The sequence below is a fragment of the Lipophrys pholis genome, assembly GCF_963383615.2.
Source record: "Lipophrys pholis genome assembly, chromosome: 7".
NCBI classification, from domain to species: domain Eukaryota; kingdom Metazoa; phylum Chordata; class Actinopteri; order Blenniiformes; family Blenniidae; genus Lipophrys; species Lipophrys pholis.
This window is the reverse complement of record NC_137638.1, coordinates 108,293-125,792: the sequence shown is the minus strand read 5'-3', so window position 1 is coordinate 125,792 and position 17,500 is coordinate 108,293. Positions and strand designations below refer to the sequence as shown.

At 51.4% G+C, this 17,500-nt stretch overlaps 1 protein-coding gene across 1 annotated transcript in view; it reads right to left on the bottom strand.

Moving 5' to 3' along the window:
- LOC308111553 (glutamate receptor ionotropic, NMDA 1-like) overlaps window positions 1-15,011 on the bottom strand; it is a gene marked incomplete at both ends in the record, with an annotated part of 20,155 nt that extends 5,144 nt beyond the window's left edge. Inside the window, 9 exons of the mRNA XM_080466512.1 lie at window positions 112-239; window positions 360-495; window positions 788-874; window positions 2,740-2,887; window positions 4,069-4,243; window positions 8,779-8,900; window positions 10,685-10,782; window positions 13,009-13,068; window positions 14,949-15,011. Coding sequence (XP_080322638.1) covers window positions 112-239; window positions 360-495; window positions 788-874; window positions 2,740-2,887; window positions 4,069-4,243; window positions 8,779-8,900; window positions 10,685-10,782; window positions 13,009-13,068; window positions 14,949-15,011 — 1,017 coding nt within the window. The remainder of the gene's footprint in view (window positions 1-111; window positions 240-359; window positions 496-787; window positions 875-2,739; window positions 2,888-4,068; window positions 4,244-8,778; window positions 8,901-10,684; window positions 10,783-13,008; window positions 13,069-14,948) is intronic.
- Between the last annotated feature and the right edge of the window lie 2,489 nt (window positions 15,012-17,500).

The window sequence follows — 17,500 nt, the reverse complement described above, 5'->3', positions numbered from 1 at the left end:
TGGCCAGAGAAGGGTGAGACAAGAAGAGTAACCAGAGAAGGGTGAGACAGGAGGAGTGGCCAGAGAAGGGTGAGACAGGAGGAGTGGCCAGAGAAGGGACAGGAGACCCACCCGCTCCTGTGTGCCAAATTTCCCATCAGCCACCAGGTGAACCTCGTAGGTGAAGTTCATGCTCATGGCCAGTTTGATGAGCAGGTCGATGCAGAACCCATAACAACACTGAGGCACGACGGGCTGACCTGAAACACAGTGTGTGTGTGTGTGTTAGAATGTGTATGTGTTGGTCTCTGCGTGTTACTCTGTGTGTGTGTGTGTGTGTGTGTGTGTGTGTGTGTGTGTGTGTGTGTGTGTGTGTGTACCTGGAATGGTCCCGTTGGGTCCGGTACAAATCACCTTCTTGATCAGAACTCCGTTCACTGTGAACTCTTCTTTACACGTCCCGTCACTTTTTGTTGGTTTGACATAAACAAACGGCTCCTGATGGATGGTGACGATCTGAGGACACAATGAGTCAACGAGTCAACGGGTCAACGAGTCAACGGGTCAACGGGTCAACGAGTCAACGGGTCAACGGGTCAACGAGTCAACTACAAACCCTGGAGGACACGTCAGAAGACACTTGTCTGGTGTTCCACCGAAAGGAAACTGCTGCTCTGAGTTCAACAGAACACCCACACACACACACACACACACACACACACACACACACACACACACACACACACACACACACACACACACACACACACACACACACACACACACACACACACACACACACACACACCTTCAGTTTCGTCGACATCTGGTATCCGACGGGCTTCTCTGTCTCTCCTCCAGGCCAGATGATTTTCCTCTGAGGATTCATCACAACCTGGAAAATATTGACATGGACCATATTTCATCATTAAATACAAGACGAGACTGAGTCTGAGGTACTCTCCTTCCTGTCTGAGGTACTCTCCTTCCTGTCTGAGGTACTCTCCTTCCTGTCTGAGGTACTCTCCTTCCTGTCTGAAGTACTCTCCTTCCTGTCTGAGGTACTTCCCTTCCTGTCTGAGGTACTCTCCTTCCTGTCTGAGGTACTTCCCTTCCTGTCTGAGGTACTCTCCTTCCTGTCTGAGGTACTCTCCTTCCTGTCTGAGGTACTCTCCTTCCTGTCTGAGGTACCCTCCTTCCTGTCTGAGGTACTTCCCTTCCTGTCTGAGGTACTCTCCTTCCTGTCTGAGGTACCCTCCTTCCTGTCTGAGGTACCCTCCTTCCTGTCTGAGGTACCCTCCTTCCTGTCTGAGGTACCCTCCTTCCTGTCTGAGGTACTTCCCTTCCTGTCTGAGGTACTCTCCTTCCTGTCTGAGGTACCCTCCTTCCTGTCTGAGGTACCCTCCTTCCTGTCTGAGGTACTCTCCTTCCTGTCTGAGGTACTTCCCTTCCTGTCTGAGGTACTCTCCTTCCTGTCTGAGGTACTCTCCTTCCTGTCTGAGGTACCCTCCTTCCTGTCTGAGGTACTTCCCTTCCTGTCTGAGGTACTCTCCTTCCTGTCTGAGGTACCCTCCTTCCTGTCTGAGGTACTCTCCTTCCTGTCTGAGGTACTTCCCTTCCTGTCTGAGGTACTCTCCTTCCTGTCTGAGGTACTCTCCTTCCTGTCTGAGGTACCCTCCTTCCTGTCTGAGGTACTTCCCTTCCTGTCTGAGGTACTCTCCTTCCTGTCTGAGGTACTTCCCTTTGTTGAATAATTATTCAGATATCTCTGTGTGAATTATGCATGCCAACTGAGTTAAAACAATGTATTAAACTCTTAAATGTTTTTTAAACTTGGAATGCAGCGTTGGGCTATCCCACTGTAAATCACACAAGACCAAAAGAAAGAAAAAGGATGATGCCAATAGCTTCACGCCCTAAGAGGCCTCACATAAATCACCCAAGATCCAAAAGGAGAGGCTACCTTCGTTGCCTAGAAACGAAGGCACTAGTAGGGTCTAAAAAAAATGACATGATCATATTTACTCAAACGATGATTTGACGAGCAAAAAAAGGGGTCTCACCTTATGAGGGAAGGTGGACCTTGGTCACTGCATATAAGGAGGGAGTCTGAACCACTCAGGGTGTTTTCCGATCGGACCTAGCAATGGTGTCTGTTCGTCGTGTCCGCTGGGATCTAATCGGGGCACCGGGTTTTGGAAATAAAACTCTGTTTTATGCATCCAGCTCCACTCTCAGTCTTTTTTTGCACCATTGGAATAACTGAGTACCAGGATAGCTACAACAAGTAGAGTAAATGTTCGTACGGTCTTTGTCGACGCATCTGGCCCAGGACAACTTCCTACAACAAAGACCACGACACCTTCCTGTCTGAGATACTCTCCTTCCTGTCTGAGGTACCCTCCTTCCTGTCTGAGATACTCTCCTTCCTGTCTGAGATACTCTCCTTCCTGTCTGAGATACTCTCCTTCCTGTCTGAGGTACCCTCCTTCCTGTCTGAGATACTCTCCTTCCTGTCTGAGGTACCCTCCTTCCTGTCTGAGGTACCCTCCTTCCTGTCTGAGGTACCCTCCTTCCTGTCTGATGTAGGATGATGGAGGACACAGCATGTACTACAAACATGGAGGAGACAGCATGTACTACAAGACTATACCCATGGGGAAAGCTTTGCCATTGCCAGAAGATGTTCCTGAATGTTTTGGTGGGTGAGAGGAGTGGTTGATAAAAGCTGCTCTTCCAGATGTTGCAGGTGTTTCATACCTGAGATCCGTTGAAGACTCCGACCTGGACCAGGCGACCTGGTTTTTGGTAGTTCAGGATGCTGTAAGTTGCAAAGCGTCTGTCGCCATCGTCATTAAACTCGATTCTTCCCGTCAAACCATCAGGATACTTTGATGACATCAGCACCCTAAAAAGCCAATCAGAAAGCATGAGCGTTTACCAGCTGCCTTTTGATTTGCTAATGTGGTGGAGGTTTTCTACGTCCAGAGCCGATTGGTGGACTGAAGGAATATCAACTGTCACTCCTCTTTCAATTTAAACCAAAAATTAAAACAAAAACAATAGTTTTCTCAATGTTTCTTTCTAAAACCAAAAAGAAAAAAATTATAACGACCTGTTTGACCAGGGAGTGACCTGTAGCCTGGACCCAACCAGACCAGGGAGTGACCTGTAGCCTGGACCCAACCTGACCAGGAAGTGACCTGTAGCCTGGACCCAACCAGAACAGGAAGTGACCTGTAATCTGGACCCAACCAGACCAGAAAGTGACCTGTAATCTGGACCCAACCAGACCAGGAAGTGACCTGTAATCTGGACCCAACCAGACCAGAAAGTGACCTGTAATCTGGACCCAACCAGACCAGGAAGTGACCTGTAGCCTGGACCCAACCTGACCAGGAAGTGACCTGTAGCCTGGACCCAACCACACCAGGAAGTGACCTGTAGCCTGGACCCAAGGCCACAGGAAGTGACCTGTAGCCTGGACCTGACCTGACCAGGAAGTGACCTGTAGCCTTGACCCAATCTGAACAGGAAGTGACCTGTAGCCTGGACCCAACCTGACCAGAAAGTGACCTGTAGCCTGGACCCAACCTGACCAGAAAGTGACCTGTAATCTGGACCCAACCAGACCAGGAAGTGACCTGTAGCCTGGACCCAACCAGAACAGGAAGTGACCTGTAATCTGGACCCAACCTGACCAGGAAGTGACCTGTAGCCTGGACCCAACCTGACCAGAAAGTGACCTGTAGCCTGGACCCAACCACACCAGGGAGTGACCTGTAGCCTGGACCCAACCAGACCAGGAAGTGACCTGTAGCCTGGACCCAACCAGAACAGGAAGTGACCTGTAATCTGGACACAACGTGAACAGGAAGTGACCTGTGGCCTGGACTAAACCTGACCAAGAAGTGACCTGTAGCCTGGACCTGACCTGACCAGGAAGTGACCTGTAGCCTGGACCTGACCTGACCAGGAAGTGACCTCCAGGCGACAGGTAATTTCCTGGTCATGGTCATTATGGTCAGGACCAGGACCAGGACCAGGACCAGGACCAGGACCAGGACCAGGACCAGGACCAGGACCTACCTCTTGAAGAGGGGGCCGGTCCTCCAGATGTTGGTATTGCCCACGCAGCCCCTGGGAGGCTCGGTGATGTTCTCCTTGTCAAACAGCTCCTGGAGGGCCTGGGCCACCACCGCCACCGAGTCCACGATGTGGGCCGACTCATTCTTACCGTGGACCAGCTGGAGGCCAAGCAGGCCTGCACACACACACACACACACACACACACACACACACACACACACACACACACACACACACACACACACACACACACACACACACACACACACACACATCAGGAGTTTGAAATGCTTTAATTAAACTTCTCTTTCATTAACTGTCACTACACACTTTGTATCACTACACACTTTGTGTGACTAACTGACACTTTGTATCACTACACACTTTGTGTGACTAACTGACACTTTGTGTCACTACACACTTTGTATCACTACACAGTTTGTGTGACTAACTGACACTTTGTGTCACTACACACTTTGTATCACTACACAGTTTGTGTGACTAACTGACACTTTGTATCACTACACACTTTGTGTGACTAACTGACACTTTGTGTCACTACACACTTTGTATCACTACACAGTTTGTGTGACTAACTGACACTTTGTGTCACTACACACTTTGTATCACTACACAGTTTGTGTGACTAACTGACACTTTGTGTCACTACACACTTTGTGTCACTACACACTTTGTATCACTACACACTTTGTGTGACTAACTGACACTTTGTGTCACTACACACTTTGTATCACTACACACTTTGTGTGACTAACTGACACTTTGTGTCACTACACACTTTGTATCACTACACAGTTTGTGTCACTACACACTTTGTGTCACTACACAGTTTGTGTCACTACACACTTTGTGTCACTACACAGTTTGTGTCACTACACAGTTTGTGTCACTACACACTTTGTGTCACTACACACCTTGTGTCACTACACACTGTGTCAGTAATTGACACCTTGTGTCACTACACACTTTGTCACTACACACTTTGTGTCACTACACACTTTGTGTCACTACACACTTTGTGCCACTAACTGACATATTGTATCACTACACACTTTGTATCACTACACACTTTGTGCCACTAACTGACATATTGTATCACTACACACTTTGTATCACTACACACTTTGTGTCACTACACACTTTGTGTCACTACACACTTTGTATCACTACACACTTTGTGTGACTAACTGACACTTTGTGTCACTACACACTTTGTATCACTACACACCTTGTGTCACTACACACTTTGTGTGACTAACTGACACTTTGTATCACTACACACTTTGTATCACTACACACTTTGTATCACTACACACTTTGTGTCACTACACACTTTGTGTGACTAACTGACACTTTGTATCACTACACACTTTGTATCACTACACACTTTGTGTCACTACACACTTTGTGTGACTAACTGACACTTTGTATCACTACACACTTTGTATCACTACACACTTTGTGCCACTAACTGACATATTGTATCACTACACACTTTGTATCACTACACACTTTGTGTCACTACACACTTTGTGTCACTACACACTTTGTATCACTACACACTTTGTGTGACTAACTGACACTTTGTGTCACTACACACTTTGTATCACTACACACCTTGTGTCACTACACACTTTGTGTGACTAACTGACACTTTGTATCACTACACACTTTGTATCACTACACACTTTGTATCACTACACACTTTGTGTCACTACACACTTTGTGTGACTAACTGACACTTTGTGTCACTACACACTTTGTGTCACTACACACTTTGTATCACTACACACTTTGTGCCACTAACTGACATATTGTATCACTACACACTTTGTGTCACTACACACTTTGTATCACTACACACTTTGTGTGACTAACTGACACTTTGTGTCACTAACTGACACTTTGTGTCACTAACTGACACTTTGTGTCACTACACACTTTGTGTCACTAACTGACACTTTGTGTCACTACACACTTTGTATCACTACACACTTTGTATTACTACACACTTTGTGTCACTACACACTTTGTGCCACTAACTGACACTTTGTGTCACTACACACTTTGTATCACTACACACTTTGTATCACTACACACTTTGTATCACTACACACTTTGTGCCACTAACTGACACTTTGTATCACTACACACTTTGTGTCACTAACTGACATATTGTATCACTACACACTTTGTATCACTACACACTTTGTGTCACTAACTGACATATTGTATCACTACACACTTTGTGTCACTAACTGACACTTTGTGTCACTACACACTTTGTATCACTACACAGTTTGTGTCACTAACTGACATATTGTATCACTACACACTTTGTGTCACTAACTGACATATTGTATCACTACACACTTTGTATCACTACACACTTTGTGTCACTAACCGACATATTGTATCACTACACAGTTTGTGTCACTAACTGACATATTGTATCACTACACACTTTGTATCACTACACACTTTGTGTCACTAACTGACATATTGTATCACTACACACTTTGTGTCACTACAACCCCTCTAAGCTGAGTACCCAGCATCCCCTGGGGCATGACAGCTGATTACCCAGCAGCCTTCTGTTGGTCCTTTAAATCAAGGGAATCAGAGCAGAAAGGGGCGGGGCTCAAGTTGATTGACTGAGTAACCAGCTGACCACAAGCCCCTCCCACCACGTGCTTCAGTGGGCGGGGCCTCCATTGATCAATGGCAATGCATCATGCAAGCAGTAGGGGGCGGCGGCATCTTACCAGTGCTGTGATTGGACACACGCCATGGTTACCAACATTAGCTGTGTTCACACACACACACACACACACACACACACACACACACACACACACACACACACACACACACACACACACACACACACACAAAACCCCTCCACCTGTACAGTCTGACCAATAACCTCCACCCTCCGCCTGGGCAGTTTGACCCCCCCCCCCCCCCCCCCCCCCTCCCACACACACACACACACACGCAGCAACACATGTTATTAGCGTACGGCGGGTGGAGGACAAACACTGAAGAAAATGAAAGAAACAAAAACATGTTAGAAACATTTAAAGCCACAGTCACGAGGAGCCGCAGGGCAACCGGTTCGAACCCTTTAAACACGTCTGAGTGACACAACAGTGTGAACAGACAGTGTTTGAGTGTTCAACCAGTCTGAAGGAACCCATGACCACTCAGCATCGTGGGGTTGTGGGTGGGGGGTGGGATGGGGGGGTGGGGGGTGGGGGGGGTGTGTAGGAGGTTGAATTTGAAACTTGTAAAGACTAAAAATAGAAACAGAATAGACATGGATGGGAGGCGGAGCTTCCTACAGGTAAGTGTGTATGTACTGAGGCCACTCCGGTTCTGAGCAGCTGGTCTGACTCGCCGGTGTTGGCGACTGCCGGTCCAAATCCCAAATACATGCAAAGGTGAATTTTCTGTAATGAAACTACACAGACGTGTCCAGAGAACCAAACACTATAAAGGTGAAGAGAATGGAGAGAACCTGACATCCTAGTTTACTGATGAGGAACCGGATTCTATCAGGGAGAGTCTCAACTAATAAACTACTGATCTGGACCATAAAACTAGAATATGGACCACGGGTCGTACCGCCACGGGTCGTACCACTACGGGTCGTACCACTACGGGTCGTACCACTACGGGTCGTACCGCCACGGGGCCACCATGTTTGTTTACAACTGGAGGAGGGGGGGGGGGGGGGTGAGCAGGAGGGGGGGAGATGAGCAGGAGGGGGGGGTGAGCAGGAGGGCGGGGGGGGGGATGAGTATGGGGAGGAGGGCGGGGGGGGGGGGGGGGGTGAGCAGGAGGGCGGGGGGGGGGGGTTGGATGAGCAGGAGGGGGGGGGGGGGGGGGGGTATGAGCAGTTACAGCCTCCGCCTCCATCAGTCTCTGCAGGAGGGAACAGAGACCTTGAAAGAATCTTTCCACTTTGGGAGCCGGATTAAAACCTTCACGGACACAGTGGATCAGAACACTGGTGCCGTGGAAACGGACCCCCCAGAGGTGAAGAAGGTTTTGCGGATACAGTCGAAATTGTTGTCGTGGAAACGGGGCCTGAGACGGTAGAAAACAGCTGGAGCTCTTAACATGAGAGGCTGGACACATATAGAGATTGAGACATCCTCTGAGTCTTTGCATAACAAAGACAATACAGAAGGGCGCCACCTCATGGGATCATTTTGGACTCAGATTAAAAACTCTGCTTGACTCCCAACAATAATTAAAATAAAGAATGATGACAGATCCTCCCTGCCTCCTTCTATCTCGCCCTGCTTCTTCTTTGATTTTCCACATCTCACCAATCCTGAGACCCGGAGGCTTCGTTAGTCTGAACAGCCAAGCTTCTCCTGCCTCTCAACCTCCACCCTGTTTCTCTGGGGAGGGGAGGTTCTGCTTTGTTTGGAAAACAACACACAATATAATGTCGCATCAAATAAAGGAGGAGGAGCAGGAGGAGGAGCAGCAGGAGGAGGAGGAGCAGGAGGAGGAGGAGGAGCAGCAGGAGGAGCAGGAGGAGGAGCAGGAGGAGGAGGAGGAGGAGCAGGAGGAGCAGGAGGAGGAGGAGGAGCAGGAGGAGGAGGAGGAGGAGCAGCAGGAGGAGCAGGAGCAGGAGGAGGAGGAGGAGGAGCAGGAGGAGGAGGAGTCTCCTACCGTCTGGAGCTTCACTCAGAGCTTTCCCCGTCATCTCTCGTTCTCCAACGAGCCAAACGTAACCGGAGGACGTCATGTTGAGCTGACGAGCTGCTTTATACACTTCAGCTGCTTCGTCCTCACTGAGAGAGAGACAGGTAGAGACGGAGAGAGAGAGAGAGAGAGACAGATAGAGAGAGACAGATAAAGAGAGAGAGAGAGGGAGAGACAGGTAGAGAGAAAGGTAGAGAGAGACAGAGAGGGAGACAGGTAGGGAGACAGAGACAGGGAGATAGACAGAGAGAGTCAGGTAGAGAGACAGAGAGACAAGTAGAGAGAGATCAGGAGAGAGAGACATGCAGAGAGAGACAGGTAGAGGGACAGAGAGAGAGAGAGACAGGCAGAGAGAGGCGGGTAAAGAGACAGGGAGAGAGACAGAGAGAGAGGGAGAGACAGAGAGAGACAGGGGAGACAGAGACAGGTAGACGGGCAGTCAGAGAGAGGGAGAGAGAGAGAGGGAGAGAGAGACAAGTAGAGACAGGGAGAGAGACAGGGAGAGAAAGACATGTAGACAGAAAGGTAGAGCGACAGGGAGAGAGAGACAGGTAGAGAGAAATATAGAGAGGGACAGGTAGACAGTGACAGGTTGAGAGAGACATGTAGACAGACGGGAGACGGGAAGAGAGAGACATGGACAGCGATACAGTTAGAGAGAAACAGGAAGAGAGACAGGCAGAGAGACAGAGACAGGTAGAGAGAGAGGGAGGTAGAGAGACAGGCGGAGAGAGAGACATGGACAGAGAGACAGTTAGAGAGAGACAGGTCGAGAGAGACAAGTAGAGAGACAGGCAGAGCGAGAGAGACAGGTAGAGAGAGAGACAGGTGAAGAGAGGGGTAGAGAGACAGGTAGAGAGACAGGTAGAGAGACAGACAGGTAGAGAGACACTATTCAGGACTGACTGATCCCCACTTGCCTGTATGCTGGACCCACCTGGTAACCTGGATACCCCTGGTAACCTAGACCCACCTGGTAACCTGGACCCACCTGGTAACCTGGATACCCCTCGTAAACTAGACCCACCTGGTAACCTGGACCCACCTGGTAACCTGGATACCCCTCGTAAACTAGACCCACCTGGTAACCTGGACCCACCTGGTAACCTGGATACCCCTGGTAATCTGGACCCACCTGGTAACCTGGATACCCCTGGTAACCTGGACCCACCTGGTAACCTAGACCCACCTGGTAACCTGGATACCCCTGGTAACCTAGACCCACCTGGTAACCTGGACCCACCTGGTAACCTGGATACCCCTGGTAATCTGGACCCACCTGGTAACCTGGATACCCCTGGTAACCTGGACCCACCTGGTAACCTAGACCCACCTGGTAACCTGGATACCCCTGGTAACCTAGACCCACCTGGTAACCTGGACCCACCTGGTAACCTGGATACCCCTCGTAAACTAGACCCACCTGGTAACCTGGACCCACCTGGTAACCTGGATACCCCTGGTAATCTGGACCCACCTGGTAACCTGGATACCCCTGGTAACCTGGATACCCCTGGTAACCTGGACCCACCTGGTAACCTGGACCCACCTGGTAACCTGGATACCCCTGGTAACCTGGACCCACCTGGTAACCTGGACCCACCTGGTAACCTGGATACCCCTGGTAACCTGGACCCACCTGGTAACCTGGATACCCCTGGTAACCTGGACCCACCTGGTAACCTGGACCCACCTGGTAACCTGGATACCCCTGGTAACCTGGACCCACCTGGTAACCTGGATACCCCTGGTAACCTGGACCCACCTGGTAACCTGGACCCACCTGGTAACCTGGATACCCCTGGTAACCTGAACCCACCTGGTAACCTGGACCCACCTGGTAACCTGGATACCCCTGGTAACCTGGACCCACCTGGCAGACAGGATGATGACTCTGGCCTCCAGATCTTTGGCCTCCAGCAGCAGCGCCGTCAGGTTGGTGTCTGGGCTGAACAACAAGACCTTCTCAGCCTGGAGGAGGACCACCGGACCACCAGACCACCAAACCACCAGACCACCGGATGGCAGGACCACCGGACCACCGTTGGAGGAGGACATTGAAAAAGACACCAGAACAGAACAGCACAGAACACATGGTAGGACACATCATATTAGCTCTGATGCAGCAGCGACCCCGCCCCCAACACCACCCCAACCCAGACCTCCACCATGCTCCTCCTCACCCTCACTGTCACGGGAGGAGGGGGAGGGGCCAAATAATGAAGACAGGAAGTACTGAAAGAAACTGAAAGAAGGGCAGGAAGTGGTGCGGTGGCTCATGCAAACCGAGGCGCTTTCAAGACTCCAACCAACCAATCAGGGACGGCGTGCATGTGAAGAGCGCTGATGCAACCGCAAATCAAAAGAGGAGGAGGAGGACGGAGGAGTGGAGGATGTTGCAGAAGAGGATCCAGGTGGGCGGAGTTCCTCGGAGATCTGCAGACAGTGCCAAGCGTCTCCCTGGCTGCATGCAACCCTTCACATGACGGGGTGGGGTGTGGACGGGGGCCAGGGGGTGAGGATGGGGGTCAGGTGGTGTGGACGGGGGCCAGGGGGTGAGGATGGGCGTTAGGTGGTGTGGACGGGGGCCAGGGGGTGAGGACGGAAGTCAGGGGGTGTGGACGGAGGTTAGGTGGTGTGGATGGGCGTTAGGTGGTGTGATGGGGGTCAGGGGGTGTGGACGGGGGTTAGGTGGTGTGGACAGAGGTTAGGTGGTGTGGATGGGCGTTAGGTGGTGTGGACGGGAGTCAGGGGGTGTGGACGGAGGTTAGGAGTTGTGGATGGGCGTTAGGTGGTGTGGACGGGAGTCAGGGGGTGTGGACGGAGGTTAGGTGGTGTGGACAGAGGTTAGGTGGTGTGGACGGGAGTCAGAGGGTGTGGATGGAGGTTAGGAGTTGTGGATGGGCGTTAGGTGGTGTGGACGGGAGTCAGGGGGTGTGGACGGAGGTTAGGTGGTGTGGATGGGCGTTAGGTGATGTGGACGGGAGTCAGGGGGTGTGGACGGAGGTTAGGTGGTGTGGACGGGGGTTAGGTGATGTGGATGGGGGTCAGGGGGTGTGGATGGGGGTCAGGGGGTGTGGACGGAGGTTAGGAGGTGTGGATGGGGGTCAGGGGGTGTGGATGGGGGTCAGGGGGTGTGGACGGAGGTTAGGAGGTGTGGATGGGGGTCAGGGGGTGTGGATGGGGGTCAGGGGGTGTGGACGGAGGTTAGGTGGTGTGGATGGGCGTTAGGTGATGTGGACGGGAGTCAGGGGGTGTGGACGGAGGTTAGGTGGTGTGGACGGGGGTTAGGTGATGTGGATGGGGGTCAGGGGGTGTGGATGGGGGTCAGGGGGTGTGGACGGAGGTTAGGAGGTGTGGATGGGGGTCAGGGGGTGTGGATGGGGGTCAGGGGGTGTGGACGGAGGTTAGGAGGTGTGGATGGGGGTCAGGGGGTGTGGATGGGGGTCAGGGGGTGTGGATGGGGGTCAGGGGGTGTGGACGGAGGTTAGGAGGTGTGGATGGGGGTCAGGTGGTCTGGACGGGGGTTAGGTGGTGTGATGGGGGTCAGGGGGTGTGGACGGAGGTTAGGAATTGTGGATGGGGGTCAGGGGGTGTGGACGGGGGTTAGGTGGTGTGATTGGGGGTCAGGGGGTGTGGACGGGGGTTAGGTGGTGTGATTGGGGGTCAGGGGGTGTGGACGGGGGTTAGGTGGTGTGATTGGGGGTCAGAGGGTGTGGACGGGGGTTAGGTGGTGTGATTGGGGGTCAGGGGGTGTGGACGGGGGTTAGGTGGTGTGATTGGGGGTCAGAGGGTGTGGACGGGGGTTAGGTGGTGTGATTGGGGGTCAGGGGGTGTGGACGGGGGTTAGGTGGTGTGATTGGGGGTCAGGGGGTGTGGACGGGGGTTAGGTGGTGTGATTGGGGTCAGAGGGTGTGGACTGGGTGGGGTGTGGAAGAAGTGGGGTGTAGACGGGGGTGGGGGTGGGGGTGTGATAGGGTGTGATTGGGGGTGCGGCTGGCTGTGAGGGTGGGGGCGAGGGTGGGGGTGAGTGTGGGGTGTGCAGGGATTATGGAAACAGAAAAGAAAGATGGCACTGAGCGGGCGAGCCACCAGGATAAGAGTGTATCTCTGGGCGGGGCCTGTGGGTGGGGCCAGCTGGCGGGGGGCTCAGTGATTGGCTGGGCGGCGTGCAGCATTTGACCATGCAGTGGATACCTTGGGCGTTCTCCGGAAGTCAAGCGTGTGGTCGAGGTTTTCATAGTTCCTGTTTTTAGTCTGATGACGACGAAGAAGATCAGACACAAGAAGGTTAGACAGTCTGTAGACCAACAGACCAATCAGATCGCTCCGTCAGCCCTGGTGCAATCAAAATCAGGGCAGGCCCACGACCTGTCTGTCTGTCTGTCTGTCTGTCTGTCTGTCTGTCGCTCACTCTCTCTGTCGCTCACTCTCTCTGTCGCTCACTCTCTCTGTCGCTCACTCGCCACAACTATGAGGTTAGCATGCTAATGCTACATGCGGCTCTGTTAGCATCAGAGCTACTTCCTGTCTGTCAGAACAGAAACAGGAAGTCCCGCTCAGAAAGGATTCCCTGCCCGCCAGGGGGTCTGAGGTCATGAGGTCAGATGGTGGGATATGATATTAAACCAAACATGTTAGTGAAAAAACAACTTTTATTTAAAAGCTCAGAACTGAAGCAACACAAAGGAATGTTTACAAAATAAGATACGTACATAATAAAAGTAAAGACAGTTATTGTACAAATATTACCTGAAAAAAAGAAACATGCAAAACAAAGCATTGGTTCCACAAAGGGAATAACAGGACATGTATATATATATTTATATATATATTTATATATAAGAGCAACTTTACATGAAAGGAAAACGATCACATTCATCACAACATCCCAGATCTTATTTACACAAAGTGCACCTGGAATCATCACACACCATGTTGCTCCACCCACCACCATCAGGACACCATTCCACCAACCAACACCATGTTGCTCCACCCACCACCATCAGGACACCATTCCACCAACCAACACCATGTTGCTCCACCCACCACCATCAGGACACCATTCCACCAACCAACACCATGTTGCTCCACCCACCACCATCAGGACACCATGTTGATCCACCCACTGTGGTCTCTGGACACCATGTTGCTCCACCCACCACCATCCTGACACCATGTTGCTCCACCCACCACCATCCTGACACCATGTTGCTCCACCCACCACCATCCTGACACCATTCCACCAACCAACATCTGACACCATGTTGCTCCACCCACTGTGGTCTCTGGACACCATGTTGCTCCACCCACCACCATCCTGACACCATGTTGCTCCACCCACTGTGGTCTCTGGACACCATGTTGCTCCACCCACCACCATCCTGACACCATGTTGCTCCACCCACTGTGGTCTCTGGACACCATGTTGCTCCACCCACCACCATCCTGACACCATGTTGCTCCACCCACCACCATCCTGACACCATGTTGCTCCACCCACCACCATCCTGACACCATTCCACCAACCAACATCTGACACCATGTTGCTCCACCCACTGTGGTCTCTGGACACCATGTTGCTCCACCCACTGTGGTCTCTGGACACCATGTTGCTCCACCCACCACCATCCTGACACCATGTTGCTCCACCCACTGTGGTCTCTGGACACTATGTTGCTCCACCCACTGTGGTCTCTGGACACCATGTTGCTCCACCCACTGTGGTCTCTGGACACCATGTTGCTCCACCCACCACCATCCTGACACCATGTTGCTCCACCCACCACCATCCTGACACCATGTTGCTCCACCCACCACCATCCTGACACCATTCCACCAACCAACATCTGACACCATGTTGCTCCACCCACTGTGGTCTCTGGACACCATGTTGCTCCACCCACTGTGGTCTCTGGACACCATGTTGCTCCACCCACCACCATCCTGACACCATGTTGCTCCACCCACTGTGGTCTCTGGACACTATGTTGCTCCACCCACTGTGGTCTCTGGACACCATGTTGCTCCACCCACTGTGGTCTCTGGACACTATGTTGCTCCACCCACTGTGGTCTCTGGACACCATGTTGCTCCACCCACTGTGGTCTCTGGACACCATCGATTCCTGACTGTACCATGAACTGCCATGTTGCTACGCCGCTGATGTCCAAGATGGCGGACTTCGGGAAGACAGACATTGGAACTTTTATTTGGACTGTTTTCGTGTTTAGTGTCTCTCGGCTTTAATTTGTGAGGACAAGCTTTCTGTGTTTGACGTGTCGTCCTCTCACCAGACGATCTCCTGCAGCAGAGGACAGTTGTCCTCTATTACCCCCCGAGGGTAGAATCAGAGCATCATGATAAACAAGGGTCTGAACTGTCCCAGGCTTTATGGACTATATCAGTTGTCTCAGCTGATGTTACCATTATTATTATCATCATTATTACTATTACCATTATTATTACTATAGTTGTAGTAGTCCAGGTTGTAGTAATAATTTAAGCTGGGATTTTCGAAACTTGTGTTGAGCGCCACATAAAAAGTACTCTTGACAAAAGTAAGAGTAAAATCTACTATGTAATTATTTACACACAGAGACCGAGGCAGAGACAGAGACAGAGACAGAGACAGAGACAGAGACAGAGACAGAGACAGAGACCAAGGCAGAGGCAGAGGCAGAGGCAGAGGCAGAGGCAGAGGCAGAGGCAGAGACAGAGGCAGAGGCAGAGGCAGAGGCAGAGACAGAGGCAGAGACAGAGACAGAGACAGAGACAGAGGCAGAGACAGAGGCAGAGGCAGAGGCAGAGGCAGAGACAGAGACAGAGACAGAGACAGAGACAGAGACAGAGACAGAGGCAGAGGCAGAGACAGAGACAGAGACAGAGACAGAGACAGAGGCATTTATACTTGTTTCACTGCTGCTTTTCTTTCTCTTCTCATTTCATTCATTTATTCTTTTTAAATATTTGAAGTATAAAAACTGCTCTATATATGAACTTATCATTACTTTTGTTGTACTTTTTGTTGTAATACACCAGTTAGAAGCCGAATAAAGAAAATGAATGAATTGACTGAGCGATCAGAGAGAAAATCAGAAATTCTGGTTCTGTTTCTTTAAGTCAGAGAGCGGAGGTGAAGAACACTCCTCCACTCAATCCTCCACTCAATCCTCCACCCAATCCTCCACCCAATCCTCCACTCAATCCTCCACCCAATCCTCCACCCAATCCTCCACTCAATCCTCCACTCAATCCTCCACCAATCCTCCACTCACTCCTCCACTCAATCCTCCACCCAATCCTCCACCCAATCCTCCACCCAATCCTCCACCCAATCCTCCACCCCAATCCTCCACGCACTCCTCCACCCAATCCTCCACTCAATCCTCCACTCACTCCTCCACTCAATCCTCCACCCAATCCTCCACTCAATCCTCCACTCACTCCTCCACTCAATCCTCCACTCACTCCTCCACTCAATCCTCCACCCAATCCTCACTCAATCCTCCACCCAATCCTCCACTCAATCCTCCACCCAATCTCCACTCACTCCTCCACTCAATCCTCCACCCAATCCTCCACCCAATCCTCCACCCAATCCTCCACCCAATCCTCCACCCAATCCTCCACGCACTCCTCCACCCAATCCTCCACTCAATCCTCCACTCACTCCTCCACTCAATCCTCCACCCAATCCTCCACTCAATCCTCCACTCACTCCTCCACTCAATCCTCCACCCAATCCTCCACTCAATCCTCCACTCACTCCTCCACTCAATCCTCCACCCAATCCTCCACTCAATCCTCCACCCAATCCTCCACTCACTCCTCCACTCAATCCTCCACCCAATACTCCACTCAATCCTCCTCTCAATCCTCCACCCAATCCTCCACCCAATCCTCCTCTCAATCCTCCACTCAATCCTCCTCTCAATCCTCCACCCAATCCTCCACCCAATCCTCCTATCAATCCTCCACTCACTCCTCCTCTCAATCCTCCACCCAATCCTCCACCCAATCCTCCACTCACTCCTCCTCTCAATCCTCCTCTCAATCCTCCACCCAATCCTCCTCTCAATCCTCCACCCAATCCTCCACCCAATCCTCCACCCAATCCTCCTCTCAATCCTCCACCCAATCCTCCACCAATCCTCCTATCAATCCTCCACTCACTCCTCCTCTCACTCCTCCTCTCACTCCTCCTCTCAATCCTCCTCTCAATCTCCACCCAATCCTCCTCTCAATCCTCCACCCAATCCTCCACCCAATCCTCCACCCAATCCTCCTCTCAATCCTCCACTCAATCCTCCACCCAATCCTCCTCTCAATCCTCCACCCAATCCTCCACCCTTCTACTCGCAGTACTACAGACAGTAAAACTTGCTTTAAGGTGTTTCCACATCAGCACCAGGAGTTCCTGACTTCTTACTGTGACCTAATGCATGTGAAGATGGTTCTGGAATGGTTCTGACGTTCCTCATGTTCCTGAACTTCTTTTTGGTTCCAATGAATCTTCAGGAAGATGAAGAACCAGCTGTACTGGTGAAGTTAGTAACTGAGCGTGTGGATTAGTAGTGATGTGTTGATGTGTTCTACAGAGTGTCAGCATTCGCTCCCTGCAGCATCCTCCTCTCTCATCAACTCCATGGAGGTTCTCTGAATGCTGAGCGCTCTGGAGGGTGTCCAC